This window comes from Schistocerca piceifrons, chromosome 11 (assembly GCF_021461385.2).
Source record: "Schistocerca piceifrons isolate TAMUIC-IGC-003096 chromosome 11, iqSchPice1.1, whole genome shotgun sequence".
NCBI classification, from domain to species: domain Eukaryota; kingdom Metazoa; phylum Arthropoda; class Insecta; order Orthoptera; family Acrididae; genus Schistocerca; species Schistocerca piceifrons.
In genome coordinates this window covers 145,386,539-145,404,846 of record NC_060148.1, presented here as the reverse complement: position 1 = coordinate 145,404,846, position 18,308 = coordinate 145,386,539, and the positions used below count along the sequence as shown (strand labels likewise).

Sequence of the window (18,308 nt, the reverse complement as noted above, 5' to 3'; positions counted from 1 at the left end):
ATCCCCCTTCCCATGTTCTCATTTTTTTCCCCTTTTCTTCAGAAGGTTATTGGTAACATAATATTGAATAACAGCTGTTAGTCTTCCATAAAGACTTCTCTACAGTGGACAGAATATGTTATATCAGTATGTAATGTCTACTAGAACTAAAAGTTAAGACTTATCCTCTTAATATTGTGATTTTGCCAGGGCCTTGGATACTATGTCTATTTGTTGTTAGTAATAATGATGAAAGTAGTCTGAAATGTGAGTCAAAATCACAGTACTGGAATTAAAAGTAATTTCCATATGGACTAAGCATACCTGTCTACAGTTAATGAGTTTGGGAGTCTGGTTCAAAGTCTGTTACAGCTTAGCAGTAGACATCAGGGAAGATTTTAAAAATGTTCCTTTTTAGCCACTCATTCTGTAATTTACCCAAATATTTGGCTCCAGTTATGTTAATTATGCTTAACTCTTGATGCTTGTTTCGCCTGTATGCAGGATGAGACAGTCCACAATAGAGATATTCACAATGAGTAAATATGGCAAAGTGCAGTTTTCCCTAAGCTATAGCCAACAATGTGACGAATTTTCTACCTTGTTTAAGTAATTTTTAATGCTTCTAGTTGCTGAAGACTTAAAAAAAACAGTATTGTTTACTTTTTTCTCCGATATCCTAAAGAGAGTCTGACAAAGTGTATTATGGTGGAACATGTGGAACTTGATCAGATAGTAATACATGGTGACAGTGCTGCAAACCACTTCTAAGCAATATAATGTGTAGTGGGTTGTGTGTTTGGAGGTGGAGAAGGGTAGATACTTTTTGAATACGATCCCATCCCAATTGCCTATATTGACCAGCTCATGTTCTCTTCTTCCTCTACAGCACTGCACTACAGTGAAGATTAAATGTTTGATAAACAGACAGTTCGCTATGGAGGGAATTTGTGGGTGTTGAACAATGTAACATAAATCTGATAAGACTTCAATGTATTGATAGAAAACACTTCAGTGACATTTGCTTATAATAAATGTTCTGAAAAAGGGTCAAGACTCATAATAATACTACACATTTCTGGAGGATAACAGAAGAAGCATGAAATTGGTTCACAGGTAACAGGTTAACCCTTAATCTAGCACAGACAGACAAGTCAGGTAGTCATGAAAGACTGTCTAGTGAATCCAACAATGTTTATCTTAGCAGCAATTGCGCTCCGCCTCTGTCCCACTGTCAGGTGAAGAGGTCCCACTAATCTCTGTTCTAGTGTACAAAATGTGTTGCATGGTGCTTCATGACCACAGGATACATTGATTTTGCATTGTAAGTTGCCTGTTTTAATATTCTAAACCAATAAAAGACCAAAGGTGTTATGGATGGTGAGTGGGCAGGCCATTTCATTTTTTACAAGCAATCAGTCGAATGGTCTCAAAGTGTTGTGACATGAAGATCTGTAGTCATCTGTGCTGCGTGGATAGAAGATTTGTCATGGTGGTATTATGTGGATTGCTTTGTATGTAGTGGACTCTAAAACGGCAGCGGTATATGTTACAAACTGTAGAAACTCCATCAATAAAACAAGGACAAACGATGCAGTCCCTCCAAAGCATATACCACATGTTGACAGAGCAAAGTTGTTTATCCTTTTCTCTCTGTCAGTGTGGATTTTCAACTGACCAGTTTGCATGATGCAGAAATGGATTTGCCCTTGATTTATAAGCAGTGCTTCATTCAGAAACAAAATATTAGGATAACTACTGCTAGCGTTCACCCCTGGTAGCTCAGTGGTCAACATGACAGAATGTCAATCCTAAGGGCCCTGGTTCAATTCCCGGCTGGGTTGGAGATATTCTCTGCTCAGGGACTGGAAGCTGTGTTGTCCTAATGATCATTGTTTCATGCCCATCGACACACAAGTCGCCGAAGTGGCTCAAATCGAAAGACTTGCACCCGGCGAACGGTCCACCTGATGGGACACCCTAGTCACATGACACTTACTTACTTACTACTGCTAGCCATGTCCATTTGAATCTGATTACTGTAGTAAGCCTCCTTTCTCAACAGTTTCTAAACCACCCCCCAAACTTCTCACCATTACCCAGTTGACAGTTTCTTAATTCCTTGTGATGTATCCTACAAAATGATAGCTTCTTGTAGTCAGTTGGTACCCAGATTGATTTAGCACCTTCCATCAGCCTTCTTGTGTAGCATCATGTATCATGTTTCAAATGCCTCTATTCATTTGTGAAGTGTTTATCATTCACATTTGACATCTGTATGAGAACACTTCAGACAGACACCTTCAAAAAAGTTTTCCTAACTTAAATATATGTTTGATGTTAACTTCTTTGTGGAGATATGTTTATTCTATTGCTTGTCTTCATGTTGCATCCTCTCTACTTTGGCCATCATCAGGCATTTTTTCTTCAAATAGCGAAGATCATCTGCTACTCCTAATCTGGTTCTCTCAGCATCACGTTATTTAATTTCAATTCATTCCATCATCCCTGTTGTCCTTTTGTGGATATTTATGTACATCTTATAAGCCCTTTTGAAGACTCCATCATTTCTGTGCAATTATTCTTTCCAGCCTTTTTCTGTCTGACAGAATTACAATTTTATCAGTAAACACTGGGTTTTATTTCTTCTTCTTGAACATTAATTCTGTTCTAACTTTTTCCTTGGTTTCTTTTACTACCTGTCCGGTGTTCAGACTGAAAAAATGGGAGGATAGGGTACAACTCAGTCACATTCCCTTCTCAACTACTGCCTTGGGTTCATGTCCTTCAACTCTTATAACAGCAGTCAACTTTCTACACTCAATGTAGATAAGTCCACCTTCAAAGTTTCCCAGTCTATAGTGTCAAAAGCTTACTCTAAATTTACAAATACTGTAAAAAGACGCTTGTCTTTCTTCAGTTATCTACTGAGATCAGTTGTTAGTTCATCATTTCTTCACATGCTCCTACATTTTTTCAGAACCCAAAATGAACTCTTAGTTGACTTCTACAAGTTACTCCACTCTTGTGTAAATAATTCATGTTAGTATTTTGCAGTCACAAATTATTAAACTTACAGTTCAGTAATATTCCCATCTGTCAACACCTGCCTTCTTGGGAATTGGAATTATTACATTCTTCCTGAATTGTTAGAGTATTTCACGTGTCTCACATTTCTTACATGCTGGGTGGAATATTTTTACATACATAATATGCATATACAAATCAGGTAATGTAAAAGTAATATCTATTGTTATCAATGTGTGTGGACTAGCACAAGTGATATTAGGTTGTTAGTGTACTTTACAGATATCACCTGTCCTGGCCTGTTCATGTTGTTAGTGTGTATCTTGCCATTTTTCTCACCTCTCAAAACTTACCTTCATGTAGGGCTTTACAAAATGTTGTATGTGAGTGAGTAAATGAATGAATAAATGAAAAAACAAATTTTTTTACATTGACAAAAATCTTTACTCTTGAGTCATATTTTATACTCTATCTAAAAGTTTCCTCGCTTCATGAATTTAGTGTGTGCATATACCACATGAGCAATGATACTCAGCTTGTATGTTCTTTGTTTGTTACAGATTGAAGTATATGAAGAGTTCATCAGTACTGAATATGATCCTATCAGAGTTAAGAAAGAGGAGGTAAGTTGCTTGTATACATTAAGGTCTAGTAAATATTTATGTTCTCAGAAATATAACTATCTCTGGTCTAGTTTTAGGCTGATTGCACATAGTGGATCTTGGAATTTGTGAAAGGGAAGTAGTAGTATTTATAGAGAAACAAATACTAACAAAGAGATAGAGGGGCTGGCCAGTACTTACCTCAGCTCAGTACAGCCGATAGATACACATAAAACAGAACTGAAAATTTACATTCCTAGCTTTCGGAACTTTGTTCCTTCATCAGGGAGGAGAGAGGGGAAAAAAGGGAAGAAGGGAAAGTGGATTCAGTTACTCACAACCCAGGTTATGAAGCAACAGGGAAAGGTAAACAGGGAGGGTAGCAAGGATGGACGCATGGTTGTCAGAGGGAAGCCAAAGATATTCTACTGTAAGTACTGTGCCAGCTTCAAACCAAAGAGGATGCATACAGAAGTAAAGAGGTATATAGTATAAAGATAAACACAACTATGTAGGATGAAAAGATGCGTGAATGGCTAAAGAGGAAAGGGAAAGAGGAGAAGACTGAAGAGTGAATGGGAGTGAGGTTGTTTAACGTAGGTTCAGTCCAGGGGGATGGCGGGATGAAAGGATGTGTTGGAGTGCAAGTTCCCATCTCCGCAGTTCAGAGGGACTGGTGTTGGGTGGGAGAAGCCAAATGGCACCTTTTTTCCCCTCTCTCCTCCCTGATGAAGGAACAAAGTTCCGAAAGCTAGGAATGTAAATTTTCAGTTCTGTTTTATGTGTATCTATCGGCTGTACTGAGCTGAGGTAAGTACTGGCCAGCCCCTCTATCTCTTTGTTAGTATTTGTTTCACATCTTATATGAGATTTTCCATTAATTATTTATAGAGAAACACACATTCAACTGCATGTGGCATATTCTTATATTATGTACATGACAGATCACAGATAAATGGGCAGTCTTATTACACTTAAGATCTTTAGGTGAAATTTAAATTTTTGCTTTCTGGAACAACTGAACCCAACTTCTGACTATGTGTGTGCTCCCACTGTACCCTTAGCTTTTACTCATCATCATCAAGTTTGTCAAAATTTGTGGGAGATATAGAGCTTGGCATAAAATTAAAAACAAAAAGAAATAAATTTCCGCATAGGATCTTGACCCCATGACTTTCAGATTACCATTCCGTACTCTTTTCAAAGTGCCAACCAATGCCTGGAAACCAAACTAACATAAATGGCTAATGCCTTGCTCAGCCTATGCCAAAAATACTATTTTTTCTAAGCTCTTGGCGATCTGCAACTCCTACTTCTGTAACTTTCATTTCTGGCCAAGCCCTGCATACATAAAAAATTGATGATGAATAGACATGTCACATTGTTCGAAGGTGTCACACTACAAATCCAAAGGTCTGTGCTTCAATCCTCATTTAATCCTATGTTTTCTTTTCAACTTATTTCTGCTTTAAGCTTGGGGAATGATTTGTATAGATGAGAAATGGCAAGTGCAGTGTTGTTTGGAGGCCACATTCAGCTCTTTGTCTTCTTATACCTTGGTGGGTATGTGAACCGTGTCATTTACCACAGTTCCTGTTTCTCCCTTGGTTTACTCCTGTTTGGAGTTTCCGTGCTTTCCTAGAGGGTGTTGTGGAGCCTCTGCGAGTGCGCCCACAGGGAGGAGGCGCTGTGTGCTGCGCCCAGGGCGGAGGAGGCAGTTGAGACGAGTGTTCAGCCCTGGACGACCGTTCTGCAGTGGGACGCTCGGTCCCTCTATGCTAAGTCTGGATGGGCCCAAAAACCCATGGTGTGAGGAAACAAGAGTCCGTATATCTGTGGACAACGTTTGGTTTCCATTCATGGGTTGGGGAAGCTATGAAGTCTGTCTGCAGCTGCCAGTAACCTCCAGAAGGTGGTGTCGTCACTGAAAGTAAGATTTTTCATCTAGTTAGTGCAACGGCCATCGTCTGGCAGGGCCAATCTCCCAGTGTTGTGGGAGCTATTAATAACTGTGGGGCAACGTTTCTCTGCTTTGAGTTTGTAATCGGAAATTACCTTGCGTGTGTGTTACTGCCCCCTTACATGACCGTGCATTTGTACACCATACTGACTTAAGGCACACATTGTTAAGAAACAAAAAAGAAAAATTTTTTGGCTATGGTCCTTCTGCAAACCGTTGTTTTCCCATGGATGGCATAGGTCACTGTTTGGATAAGCACATTGTAAAATGTTAAATATCCTTGTACTGTCTGGCGGAGAGATAAAGTCAATTAATTTTATGGATGTCTGAAATGCTAGATTATGTTGATGTTTGCCAATATCTGTTGTGTTTAGTATGTAGGCATATTTAACTTTGATCGTTATTGTGTATATATTCTTGTGTTAAGGAGTTTAGTCCTGGTGTCATTTAAGTGTTCTATTTAATTATATTTAAAGTAGTGCTAGAGTTTCTATTTGGTAATCTGCCTAGCCATGACTGATGTCAGTTGCTCGGTCTGTCTGAAATGTTGGGCCTGTTGGGTAGAGACCATTGTTGACTTGCTCTCCTCAGCTCCGAAGTCCCATATTGATACTACAGTGGTAGTTCCGCTGGAATCTCATTTGCAGAAGTTATCAGCTCTTGTGAGCACCAATAAAGCTTCCTTTGCCTCTGTAAATTTTGTTCGCTGGCCAGCAAGCTTTGGTTAATGATTAAAAATTGCCAACTGGTCTTCGTCCAACCTAGTGGCTTGTGTTAGACGAGTTCCCTTTCCAGTTCGGGCAAATGTTTCCTCTTCCTGGTGGAGCCATCCTCTTTCCCGAGCCACACTGGGTAAGAGTTGCCCAAGTGTCTATTGCAGCTCAATGTTCCAGGAGAATGAAATAAGAGGTTAATTATCTACTACACCATTATCCCCAAGAAAGCCGAATTAGAATAGTTCTGGATAACCTAAGTCTTGTACACTATTAAGATAGTTCTAGGCCTCGAGAAATTGCTGTTTGGTAAAATTTAAGCTTCTTCGTCGGTAATCCAGCGTATTCCATGATCCAACATTGTTATAGAACTGAAAGATTTGCTTTTGATAAATTTGCTGAGACATGACTTAATTATTTGCTATTGATGTTAATTGCTTTAAATGAATATTCTTTAATTTGTGGTTATAATTCTTAATGAGTGATCGTCCTTAATGGTGTAACATTTAATGTATGTCTGATTGTCACCTATATCACCTACTGACTTCATTCAGAGACTGAAAAGGTGATCCTTGCTCAAGTTTATGGGACTGTATTAACTGTTGATCTTTATTGTTTAGGGTCTTAAAAATATTTGTTAAAAAGGACTAATTTTAGATTCCTATTGTTTATGCATTCTTAAGTTATATAGCAAATATTACAAGTGCAAATATTCTCTCATTGATACAAGTGCTAGTTCTGTGGCTTACACTGAAAGGTGTGACAATAAATGCAAAATCTAAAATGAAGCATTGGGGCAAATTAATCCTTTCCCTTATCATTACCGTTAAAGATAACTGTTTGTTTGTCACTTGTTATTGAAACTGGTTGGGAGAATAGTTTGACCTCGTAGAAAGAGTACAATCAGATGGTAGCAGAGAGTGATTGTTCCCTGCTTCACTCTTTTGCATTTGCTGTTGATCCCTCTATTTGCCAAGTGTTGCTGTTTGTGATAATTCCTGATTTTTATATTTCGGTGACTTCCATCATCATGGGGCAACGTGATTGCCTGGGGCTTGGTCTGTTAAAAATGATCAATTGATTTATCAACTCTGGATTCGGAAGCAACACATACAGGGTGGGGTGCCCGAATTAATTGCTAAATTGTGTGGGGCATCGCATAACCTGCTTGCAAGTTCTGGGGAGGTCATAGGGCAAGTTAGTGACACCATAAGTTTGATTAGTGGGGGAGTTGAGGACTTGCTCCGAAATGTTATGTTTCTCCAGGGGAGCAATGTGACTCCTAAACAGAGGGGGTGGCTGCAGGCCCAGTTATGCCACTGGTTCTCACGTATTCGTGAACTGGAGGTATTCTCCTTGAATAGGGAACAGGACATGCTCGAGCAACTTGATCGTAAGATCAATGAATTGCAGGGCAAGACGAGTATATTAGGATTGGAATGAATTTGTGATGCTTACTGAGATCCTCTTGGAAGTCTTGCGTGGACAAGCCACCTTGTGCCAATTTAGAGAGTGTATTATTAAATACAAGTTGTTTCCGCGCGTTTGTCAGCATTTGGAAACTCAGTATTACTGGAGGGTCCAAGGCCTGACTGAAACATTAACTCAATACGTGGAGAGGATGCAGATGGCTGTGAGTGCCCTTAATATGGTGGTGGAGGAGTGAGATACTGTTTTGGTAATCATCCAAGGAATGAGACCTGAGGACTGGTCACGCACTCAGTTTGTCCAAGAAATGAGATCTTATACAGATTTAACCGATCTCATCAACTCTATTGAGGCATTTAGTTTTTCTGATCAATGACGGCAGGAAACAGCTGCAGGTTCTGATAATACCACAATCACGAAACACTCTGAGATGTCTCATTCCTTATTATCACCTCAACGTACATATTACAGGCGTGGATCACTTGAGCACTTAGTTCACAATTGTCAGGTGGAGCGAACCCCTCATTCTAACAAATGACGCCACGGGAGAGAGAGGCATGGATTTAAAGGGCATGTTCCTAAGGGATGTGCACATGTCAAACTAGTCGCGAAGGCTTGGTTCCCACATCTCTGTGCTTTTCTTAATCATGACTTGGTCTGTGCATTGCTCGATACCGGGAGTGCTGTTTCCTTAACTTGATTACTTTTGATATTTAGAGTTTTGTGGCATATGCAAGTTTCCCTCCTTGTCTCCCACTATACAGGGATGTTGCACTGTCAATGGAGATAAGTTGCCTCTGGTGGGGGAGTTAAGAGGGAGTATTGCTGTAGGCGGTTTTTTGTGGCCCATCGAGCTTTTCGTTGCTGAAAATTTGTCAGTTAACCTGCCTCTAGGGAGTGATTTTGTCCAAAAGGTGGGCTTGATACTTGATCTTGGTGGTAATACCTTCAGTTTTCGGTTTTGTCGCCACGAAAAATTCGCGTTTTGTTCTTGTAAGGAATCCCTCGGTTTGAACCCTGTTAATATTATTATCCCCAAATTCGATGTCGTTCGCTTGTCTGCTTCACAGCGAAATAATTTGCTCCAATTGTTGGAGCGCTATCCCCAGGTTCTTACTAATTGCTTGGGGGTTACTGACTGAATTCACTATAAAATTTGGCTGGTTGACGATATCACGGTATGCCAAGCTCCAACAGTTATCACCTCCCAAAATGTGTGTTTTACGAAACAAAATTCAGGAGATGTTAGCTAATGATGTCATTCGGCCATCCACATATCCTTATGCTTCTCCAATGTTTTTGGTCCCCAAGGAGAATGACAGGGATTATCAACCCATGGTGGACTATCGCCAGCTCAACCAGAAAGTAATATTGGAGTCAGTTCCCATGCCTGAGCTCCATAATTGCTTCATCTGGTTTGCCGGCACCTGTTGGTTTTTGGTGCTCAATCTTAATCAGGAATACCATCAAATTCCCCTAACAGAGGATTCTAAACCAGTAATGGCTTTTGTTAAAGATTGGAACCTATTGGAGTTCAATCATGTTCCGTTCGGACTTGCCACTGGAGCTGCTGTGTTACCTTGTTCATTGGGTAATGTCATGGGAGATCTTAAATTTAATTGCCTATACAAATATTTAGATGATGTTGTTGTTTATAGTTCTAGTTTTGACGAATATCTCAAACATTTGAGTTTAGTTTTGGACTGTTTGGGGCAAGCTTGTTTAACCATTAAACATAATAAGATCAACTTGTTTCATCATCAGATTTCCTTTTTTGGGACATTTGGTCTCGGCAGATGGGATCAGGATCGACCAGGAACGAACGGTTAGTCTGAGACGTTTTCCAGACCCCAAAATAAGAAGGAAATTGTGAGATTCATTGGCATGGCCAACTACTTTCATAAATTCGTGCCCAATTTTGTGCAGTTAGCCGCCCCCCTCCATTAACAGCTTATGCAGTCAGAACAAAGAGTTCCAGTGGGGAGAGAGCCAGCAGGCAGCGTTTGAGGGTCTCAAGACTGCCGTGACTAATCCACCAGTACTGGTAGTTCCTGATTTCAATAAGACCTTTATTCTGCGGACTGATGTGTCCAGGGGAGGCATGGCTGCTGTACTCATGCAGGAAGTCGATGGGGATAGACGGCGCGTCGTCTATGCCTCGTGTTGCCTTTCTGAGACTGAGAACAAGTATTCTGTCTATGAATTGGAAGCCTTGGCCATCCTCTTTGCTCTGGAGAGGTTTAAATTTTACCTGGAGCATCACGAATTTTGTTTGGAAACAGATAATCAGGCATTGAGTTGGACACTGGCTCGCCCTAGAAAGACCGGATGTCTCGCGTTGGCAGTGCGAATTTCAGCATTTCGGTTCCACGTCAGTCACATAAGTGGAGTTGATAACCAGGTCGCAGACGCTCTCAGCCATGTATTCAATCTGAGCAAGAAGAGCTACAGGGTGATGATCAATTAATTGTAGGATGTGTTCTTGGCGAAATCCCATCATTGTTTGTTGACATTGCTAGTAAACAACGAGAAGATCCTTGGTGGGGTCCCATTAAGGAGGCCCTCCTCTCTGGTAAGCACATTCTGCAATACAATTCAAGCGAAGGTATCGTATGTAAGCAAGTTGGTAAGACCGGACAGTCCAAAATTTGTCTTCCTCAGCTGTTGGCGAACCCCATTTTCCAGTATTTTCATAACCCTGTTATTGGGGGGGGGGGGGCATTTGGGGGTGGCTAAGTCTCTGGGGAAGATTAGTCAGCAACTCACTTGGCCTTCCATGGGGCATCAAGTAAGGAGGCTCATCAGCCACTGTGATTTGTGTAAGATGGGGAAATGTAATGATGGCACACATGTGGGATTGTTACAGTCCGAGAGGGAACAGAACCCTATGGATAAGTGTTTTATTGATTATATCTGTCCCCTTCCTCACACCAGTCATGCCAGTAAATATATTTTTGTCATTGTCGACACTTTTAGTCGGTTTGTGTGGCTTTTTCCCAGTCGGGGAATCACAGCTAACCACACTATCCAACATCATACTAAAATATTTAGTGTCTTTGGCCCTCCCAAGACTGTGGTTAGCGATAATGCCTCCGCTTTTACACCTCGCCAATTCAAGCGTTTTTGTTTTGGGAATGGTGTTTTTCATATGACAACAACTCCTTATTACCCTCAACCCTCGTTTGCCGAATGTTTTAACCGTAACTTGAAGGCGGCCTTGATCATCTACCATACTGGATTCTTCAACAAGCATTTTATTGCTCTGAAGTACTGTTCCATGTACCTGAGTATAGAGTTCTTTCACAAATATGGAGGTAAAAGATTTTTCGCTAGATAGAGAAGCATTCGGGGGAAGAAATCTGTTTTCATACTCTGCCAAACTATCTATACATTTTCCACTTCTGTGAAGCAGCCTGATACAGGCAAATGGGTGTTCTGCAAAACATTATGGTTAACATATGACTAGCCTTACACAATGGTGCTGTGACAAAAATTGGTGATTCATTACTTTTGTCTTGAGTACTTTAAACTTTTATTGTGTTGAAAATATAGCAGCTGACCACAAATTCTCTATGATATACAGTTAAAAAGAATGATATTATCTGGAGTGGATTATCAAGCATCTGATGTTATGCTATTTAAATTGTGTAGCTGATTTATGGAACTAATGTTATTTATTGCAAAACACATGGTTATGCTATGTCAATATGTGCTTGCAGCAATGTAATCTGTCTGTAACATACCATCCACAGTTAATTGAAATGCTTCTTCAAATCATAGTTTATACAATATTACACCATTTAATTTCCCATGTAGACTATGGAGCAGTTACAAATGAACTAATAGTGAGGCTAGCTTCCTTTTCTCTTTTGTGTTGAAAACCATTGTAGGTAATTCAGTATACTTAATTCATTGTATTTTTATTTTTCTATTACTGTTCTTCAATTGGTGTAGGATTCGGCATCTGAGAATGATTGTCTCGATGAATGTGACCCACTGAGCATGGCAGATTATCAGGTAAGCCATTCATCACTTTTAGCTATTTGAACTGAGTATATCATCTTTCTTTTATTACAACTTTATGCTACCAGATAGTTCTCTACATAGTGAATATTACATTAAAGAGGAGAAATATGAAACAGTTGATGATGACTGAGTGACATTATTTGACACTGTGGAAACCTCAAATGTACTTGTGATGTGTGTGCTGGTAGAGCTCACAGAAAATATAAGTTTTTATGGGCAGTGAATTTCCCATTTGTGAATTACTGTGTAAGTAAATAACTTTGTTAATCTTCTTGTAATATAAATTCAAATTATTGTTTAACCTTGCATCTAAAGTGAACATATCAAAGCAGTAAATAATTATGACTGAGAATGAAGTGTGATAGAACCGTTGCTGTTTATGATGTATAGAAATGATTAGTAGAAAGTGTTGGGAGTGTTATTGTGTTTGCAGATGATGCAGTTGTCTATGCCAGAAGATAGTAACGATTTGCAATACAGCCAACAGAGGATTGATGAATGATGCAGGTTATGGTAATCAACCCTGAACGTGAAAAAAATACAAACGTGTACATAAGTAGGAAAAGAAATCCACCACTGTAAAACTACACTATTGTTGACGAACTGCTGGAAACAGTGAAGCTTCATGGCAGATTAAAACTGTGTTCCAGACCTATGCCTTTCGCGGGCAACTGCTCTACAGTCTGAGCTCCCCAAGCATGACTCACGCCCTGACCTCACAGCTTTACTTCTGCCAGTATCTCATCTCCTACCTTCCAAGCTTCACAGAAGCTCTCCTGCGAACCATGCAGATCTAGCACTCCTGCAAGAAAGTATGTTGTGGAGACATGGCTTAGCCACAGCCTGGGGAATGTTTACAGAATGAGATTTTCACTCTGCAGTGGAGTGTGTGCTGATATAAAACTTCCTGGCAGATTAAAACTGTGTGCTGGACTGAGACTTGAACTTGGGACCTTTGCCTTCTGTGGGCAAGTGCTCTGTAGTCTGAGCTACCCAAGCACAACTCACACCCCTTCCTCACAGCTTTACTTCTGGCAGTATCTTGTCTCCTACCTTCCAAACTTCACACGGGGCATGAGTCATGCTTGGGTAGCTCAGATGGTAGAGCACTTGCCCATGAAAGGCAAAGATCTCGAGTTCGAGTCTCGGTCCGGCACACAGTTTTAATCTGCCAGGAAGTTTCATATCAGCGCACACTCTGCTGCAGAGTGAAAATCTCATTCTGCAGGAAACAGCATCTACCATAAATTCCCTAGAAGTAACTATCCAGAGTGATCGTAAGTGGAATGAGCACATAAAACAAATAGTGGGGAAAACAGATGCCAGACTGAGATTGATAGGAAAAAATCTTAATGTAACTTATCCATGAAAGAAGGTAGGAGCAATAGAAGAGATAGAGAACATCCAATGATAAGTATCACATTTCATCACAGGATCATTTGGTTGGCACTACAGTGTTACAGAGATTCTCAACAAAGTTGAGTGGCACACACTACAAGAGAGCTGTTGTTCATAACAGAGAGGTTTGCTATTGATATTTTGTGAGAGTATTTTTGGGAAGAGTGTGATAACATTTTACTTCCTCCCACATACATCTCACAGAATGACGACATTGAGAAAATTTGAGGTATTAGAGTCAATGCAGAGGCTTACTGATGGTCATTCTTCCCACACGCCATTTGCGATTGGAGCAGGGAAGGGGGATAAGTGATTGGTACAAGAAGTACCTTGCACCACAAACTGTATTTATTTATCAAAAACCAGTTTTGACAAAGTCACCATCTTGAAGTCACTGACATAATAACAGAAACAGGTGGTAAATTAATTGTGTGTGTTAGCTTAGAAAGCTGGTGTTCTGTGTTGAGCTACTATTGTAGAAATAGTATAATCTTGATAGGTTCATACACAGAAATAGCCAAGTATCACTTAAGTTGTTCAGCAAATGTGGATTGATTTAGACTAATTTGCAAATCAGTGGAATGCACCCAAACTCCTCTAAACAAGGCTGTTAACTTATGACATATATCTTGCTTGAGCTGTGCTGTGTAAAAGGACTAAAAATGACTATTGTACAGACAAATGTAACATCAATGACTGACTTCTTAAAAAAGGCCTATTAGAATAGCTAAGTTTTATAATGTTAGGTGGATTATTGTGCATATTACATTATTTTTTCATGAAGCAGTACAATTTAGAAATATTGTTAACTAGGCGGCCAGTATGTGATAAGTTTTCTGAGCCTAGTTTATGTTTATAGAACATTTCCTGTACACTCATTTTCGATTATGTAAACAAAACTTTATAGCTTTGGAGTACAGTCTGGCACCAGATGATTACACTAGTGTATGTGGATTTTTGTTTGTACTACCATGCTCAAAAGTATTGGAATAATCTGAATTGCATTTCGCATAATTTGTGTGCTACCCACATAGTGCAACTCTACTAAAAGTTCTCCGCTCTCTTTCTGTTTTACAGTCATTTGACTATACAAAATTGGTACTACAAGAGACCACAAGATATAACTGCTCTGTATGGTTATCTATTCATATGCAAATTAATGTTGCAGTAATGCAGTTATCAGAAAATACGTGACTAGAGATGATACAGCCATTTCACTTCTAAAATAAAATATATTACAATAAATGATATTTTAAAAGGAAAGTTTCAACATGAAATCATGTTACGAACATTTTTACACTGGACTGGAACCAAGGACTGCATCCAGCAACTATTGTTTCTGTTAACTAACAGAGAAAAGTATTAAGAAAGGTTTCAGTCACAAGTACCCAACTGTGCACTGGTTTAAACTTGAAGTGACACAGCATATAGTTGTGTGCTGGATGGGGATTCAAACCAAGCATCTAATCAGATTGTTAACCAAGCACAATCAAATGTTAGGTATAAAAAATTGAGAGATGACAAACTGAAATGCTGAGATGAAAAACTTTGAACAAGGTACCTATCGTGATAATTTTCTAGCCATCAGTAGACTTTAAAAATCTATTTATTTCATTATGATGCGCACATGTTTCAACTGGAAATAATGTGAGAAAAATTTCTGTGCTGGGTGGGAGTTGAAACTTGCACATCATTGTTGGCCACTCATTAAGAGATATTGATTATAGAGTTCTTTGTAACCAGTATGTACTATTGGCCTGTTTGAACATGAAATTATGACAAAATCTGTATGTCTGTCTGGGAGTTGAAACCGGTACCAGTCCTTAAAGTTGAAAACGCATCGCGAGATATTAATAAAAATCTAAACCATTCGTGACTTGTAGTTTCGTGTGCACATGCTTCAACTTAAAATGACATGATGGAAAGTTTTGTGCCAGATTAGGATTTGAACTGACAAACACACTCTTTGTCGAGACATTTGGGAGTTCGGAATCTTGGGGAAACAATGAAACAGTGTAACTGCATCATCTCACCCAACAGATCCCAGTCCAGCATCAACATCTAATATTACTATATAATACAAAATAAGTGTCTTGTTACTTCAGATGATGATTGGCTGATTAGTAGAAAGAAATTTCACATGTAAGAAACCAAACTGGCAACAGCTGTTACCTGGCGTGGGTTGTGCCTCTGTCAAGTTCCAATCTATACTGACTGTCCTGAAGTAGGTAGCAAAGGAACGTCATGTTTAATGTGGATTTGCAACCACTGTGCATCTCTGTTGTTCAGCTTGCATTACGAGATATGTAGAGGGTCTGTATCTGCTTGCTAAAAATGGTTGTCTGATGTAGGAATTGAGCCCAGACCTTAAGCACATGTAGCTACAGTCATTCCAACAGACCACCAACATTTACAGAGCGTTGTTTATGATGGCATCATAATGAAGGATGATCCATACTGGAGGTTCTTTACAACCTCTCATATACATTCATTTCGTTGTTTGTCCACATTGATATTGACTAGCTGTCTTGGCTTCACTGTGCCTATTTTTACTTTATTTTTTAATCACATAAGTATAATCACATAACAGCCAGTTGCATGCACTGGCAAAACACTAGCACACTCAAATTTCTGCTGGAATGGTTGAACCTATGCTGATGTATTTACACTGGTGTCCTAACTTAAAGCAACAACTGCTACTTCCCCATACTGTGTCTAATTCATGACATAATCATGCAGACTGTCAATAAATGCCAGTACAATCATGTTCTGCATGGAAGATGGCATTCCAATCAACAGACAACCATGTCAGCAATGACATCAAGTCACCTGTGAAGCAGGGTGGTGTCTGCAAGGTAGTCCCACATACACAATTACTGTGTACACAGTCATAGATGGTGCAGTATGACACAGAGAAGACCTCTACAGACACTGTGCTGTGGAGGGCCATAGGAAGAATGGAAGCAGGAGAGTCGCAAACTGATGTGACCCGATGGCTCAATGTGAATCGTTCTGTTGTTTCTTGGATGAGGTGACTGGCTATAGAGACCAAAACCATGTCCTGGAGACGAGGACAGGGCCAAGTATGTGTGACATCTGAAAGAGTGAACTGTTATTTGGCTGTAAGGGCATGATGGTACCACTTTAATCTGATTTGCAACTGACATCTGACCTTGCAGTATCCCATGAACATGTTGTTTCAGGGCAAATGATTTACAGAAGCCTTCAGCAGAGTGGCCTTTATTGTTGGAGTGCTGTCTGTTTACCTCTGGTATGCCTTCATAGAAGGGAACCTCTAGAGCGGAGCTGTCAATATGCCACCTGGATGGTTGAACGATGGGCTATACTGTTCTTCTCACAAATGAGTCCCAATTTGCTCTGGAGAGTGATTTTCAATATACTTGCATCTGCAGGGAATGTGGAATACGATTTCGGAACTGAAACATTGTGTAAAGAGGCCAATATCAAGGAAGATTCCTAATGTGTAGGCAGGAATTATGTTGATCACTCAGATACTTCTTCATGAAATTGTACAGGTGAATCAGCAGGATTTAAACTGCTGTCAAGTACAGTGAAGAAAATCTTGGGATCTAATGCATGGTTGTTGGAGGCAGCACTGTGGGGCCAAGACCTCATATTGATGGACAATATTGCTCGATGTTATAGAGCATTGGGTGTGGCTGATGTTTTTTTGGAAATGGAACAATACTGCAGGACATGCCATGGCCCTGTTCACTCTCCCAATTTGAATCCTATTAGAGCATGTCTGGAATGCAATTAGGGAGATGGGTTGCATCGCATCAGCATCCACCAACCACTCACCAAGACTTACAAGCAGCTTTTCAGAGAAAATGAGCATTATTGCCTCAACATAAGAGTGATGACATCATTCACAGTGCACTCTCCACCATTGTCAGGGCCTGTACTGCTGCCAGAAGTGGTCACACACCCTTTACTGAGCCACGTTTAACCAGTTGTCGGAATGTGTGTATTGCAAGTCTGTTAAGTTTGGAAAAAAAATTAAGAAAGTGTTTGTCTACCATTATGCATGTTGCAGTTGATTATGTTCTGTATTCTTTACATTATTTCTACTTTACAATTACCTGTTTATGTTGTTTTATAGCAAAATAAATGCAACCTTGCAAAATTTCTGTTTGTTGCTTTAATTTTTTACTCAGGTGTATTTATGGTCTCATAATAAATATGCCACATGTAAACACACAGCCAAGATATTGAGCCTTCTCACAGTCTTTACATTTTTAAACCACTTTTCATCTTGTATAATTAAATAGATACGGGGTGTAGTGACCTTTTTTTCGTGCAGCATATTATGTGAAGATTATTGAAATATGTAGTCCTCAAGGACAAATTCACCAAAAAGTTGGATAAGTGCGAGTATGACTGCCCTCCAAGGGTTCTGTTACAGAAATTGAAATTGTGTTTATAGATGGTGGTGGTGATGATAATGATAATGATGATTTTTTGTTTGGCTTAAGGCCCTGGTGTCAAGTCTTATGTTAGACACACCACTTTGATGACATGCATATCCTTAACCTACCCCAGGTATCCAGCTAGGGAAAGGGGATTTACAGTTTAACATAGAATCCAAAGTGTGTGCTGTTTCTGGTTACTCCTTCACAGCTTTGAAATGTGAAGGGTGGATTAAAAGGAAGACTGAAAACTAAGTGATCTGATAAAAAAATTGTTCCCACACAACCTCCCAGTTTCCAGGCACATGCTTTTACCACTAGACCACCAGGACCGACATGTATATGCGTGTAAATGATTTCACGAGTGAATTTGTATCAAAATATGTTATGCGTATGGCCATATGTTTTGATTGCATTAACTTAGAAGCTTGAATTAATTACACTGCAAAGGGACCACAGACATCAGTATTTCACATAAACTTTAATTCAGTATTTCTACCCATTGGTTGGCCCTAAAAAGAAAAGAAAAAGAAAAAAAAATGTGAGCCTTCAAAATGTGATGTTATGCAGATAGTGGCACAAATATCATTTTTTGTGTCAAGAACTGCATCCCAGAGCATGTGTCCATCACATTTTGCATATGTTTGAACAAGTCAAACACTTTGTTCTTGCAACATACAAAAATTGACTAAGGAAACTGTGTATAAGTGTTGATTATTAATTTGTCTCTGTTGTTTTTGTGTTA

At 39.5% G+C, this 18,308-nt stretch overlaps 1 protein-coding gene across 1 annotated transcript in view; it reads left to right on the top strand.

The window, feature by feature from the left end:
* Window positions 1-18,308, top strand: part of LOC124720440 (zinc finger protein 70-like) — a 125,209-nt gene that overhangs the window by 43,682 nt on the left and 63,219 nt on the right. Inside the window, exons 5-6 of the mRNA XM_047245793.1 lie at window positions 3,567-3,629; window positions 11,664-11,726. Of these exons, the coding sequence (XP_047101749.1) occupies window positions 3,567-3,629; window positions 11,664-11,726 (126 nt within the window). The remainder of the gene's footprint in view (window positions 1-3,566; window positions 3,630-11,663; window positions 11,727-18,308) is intronic.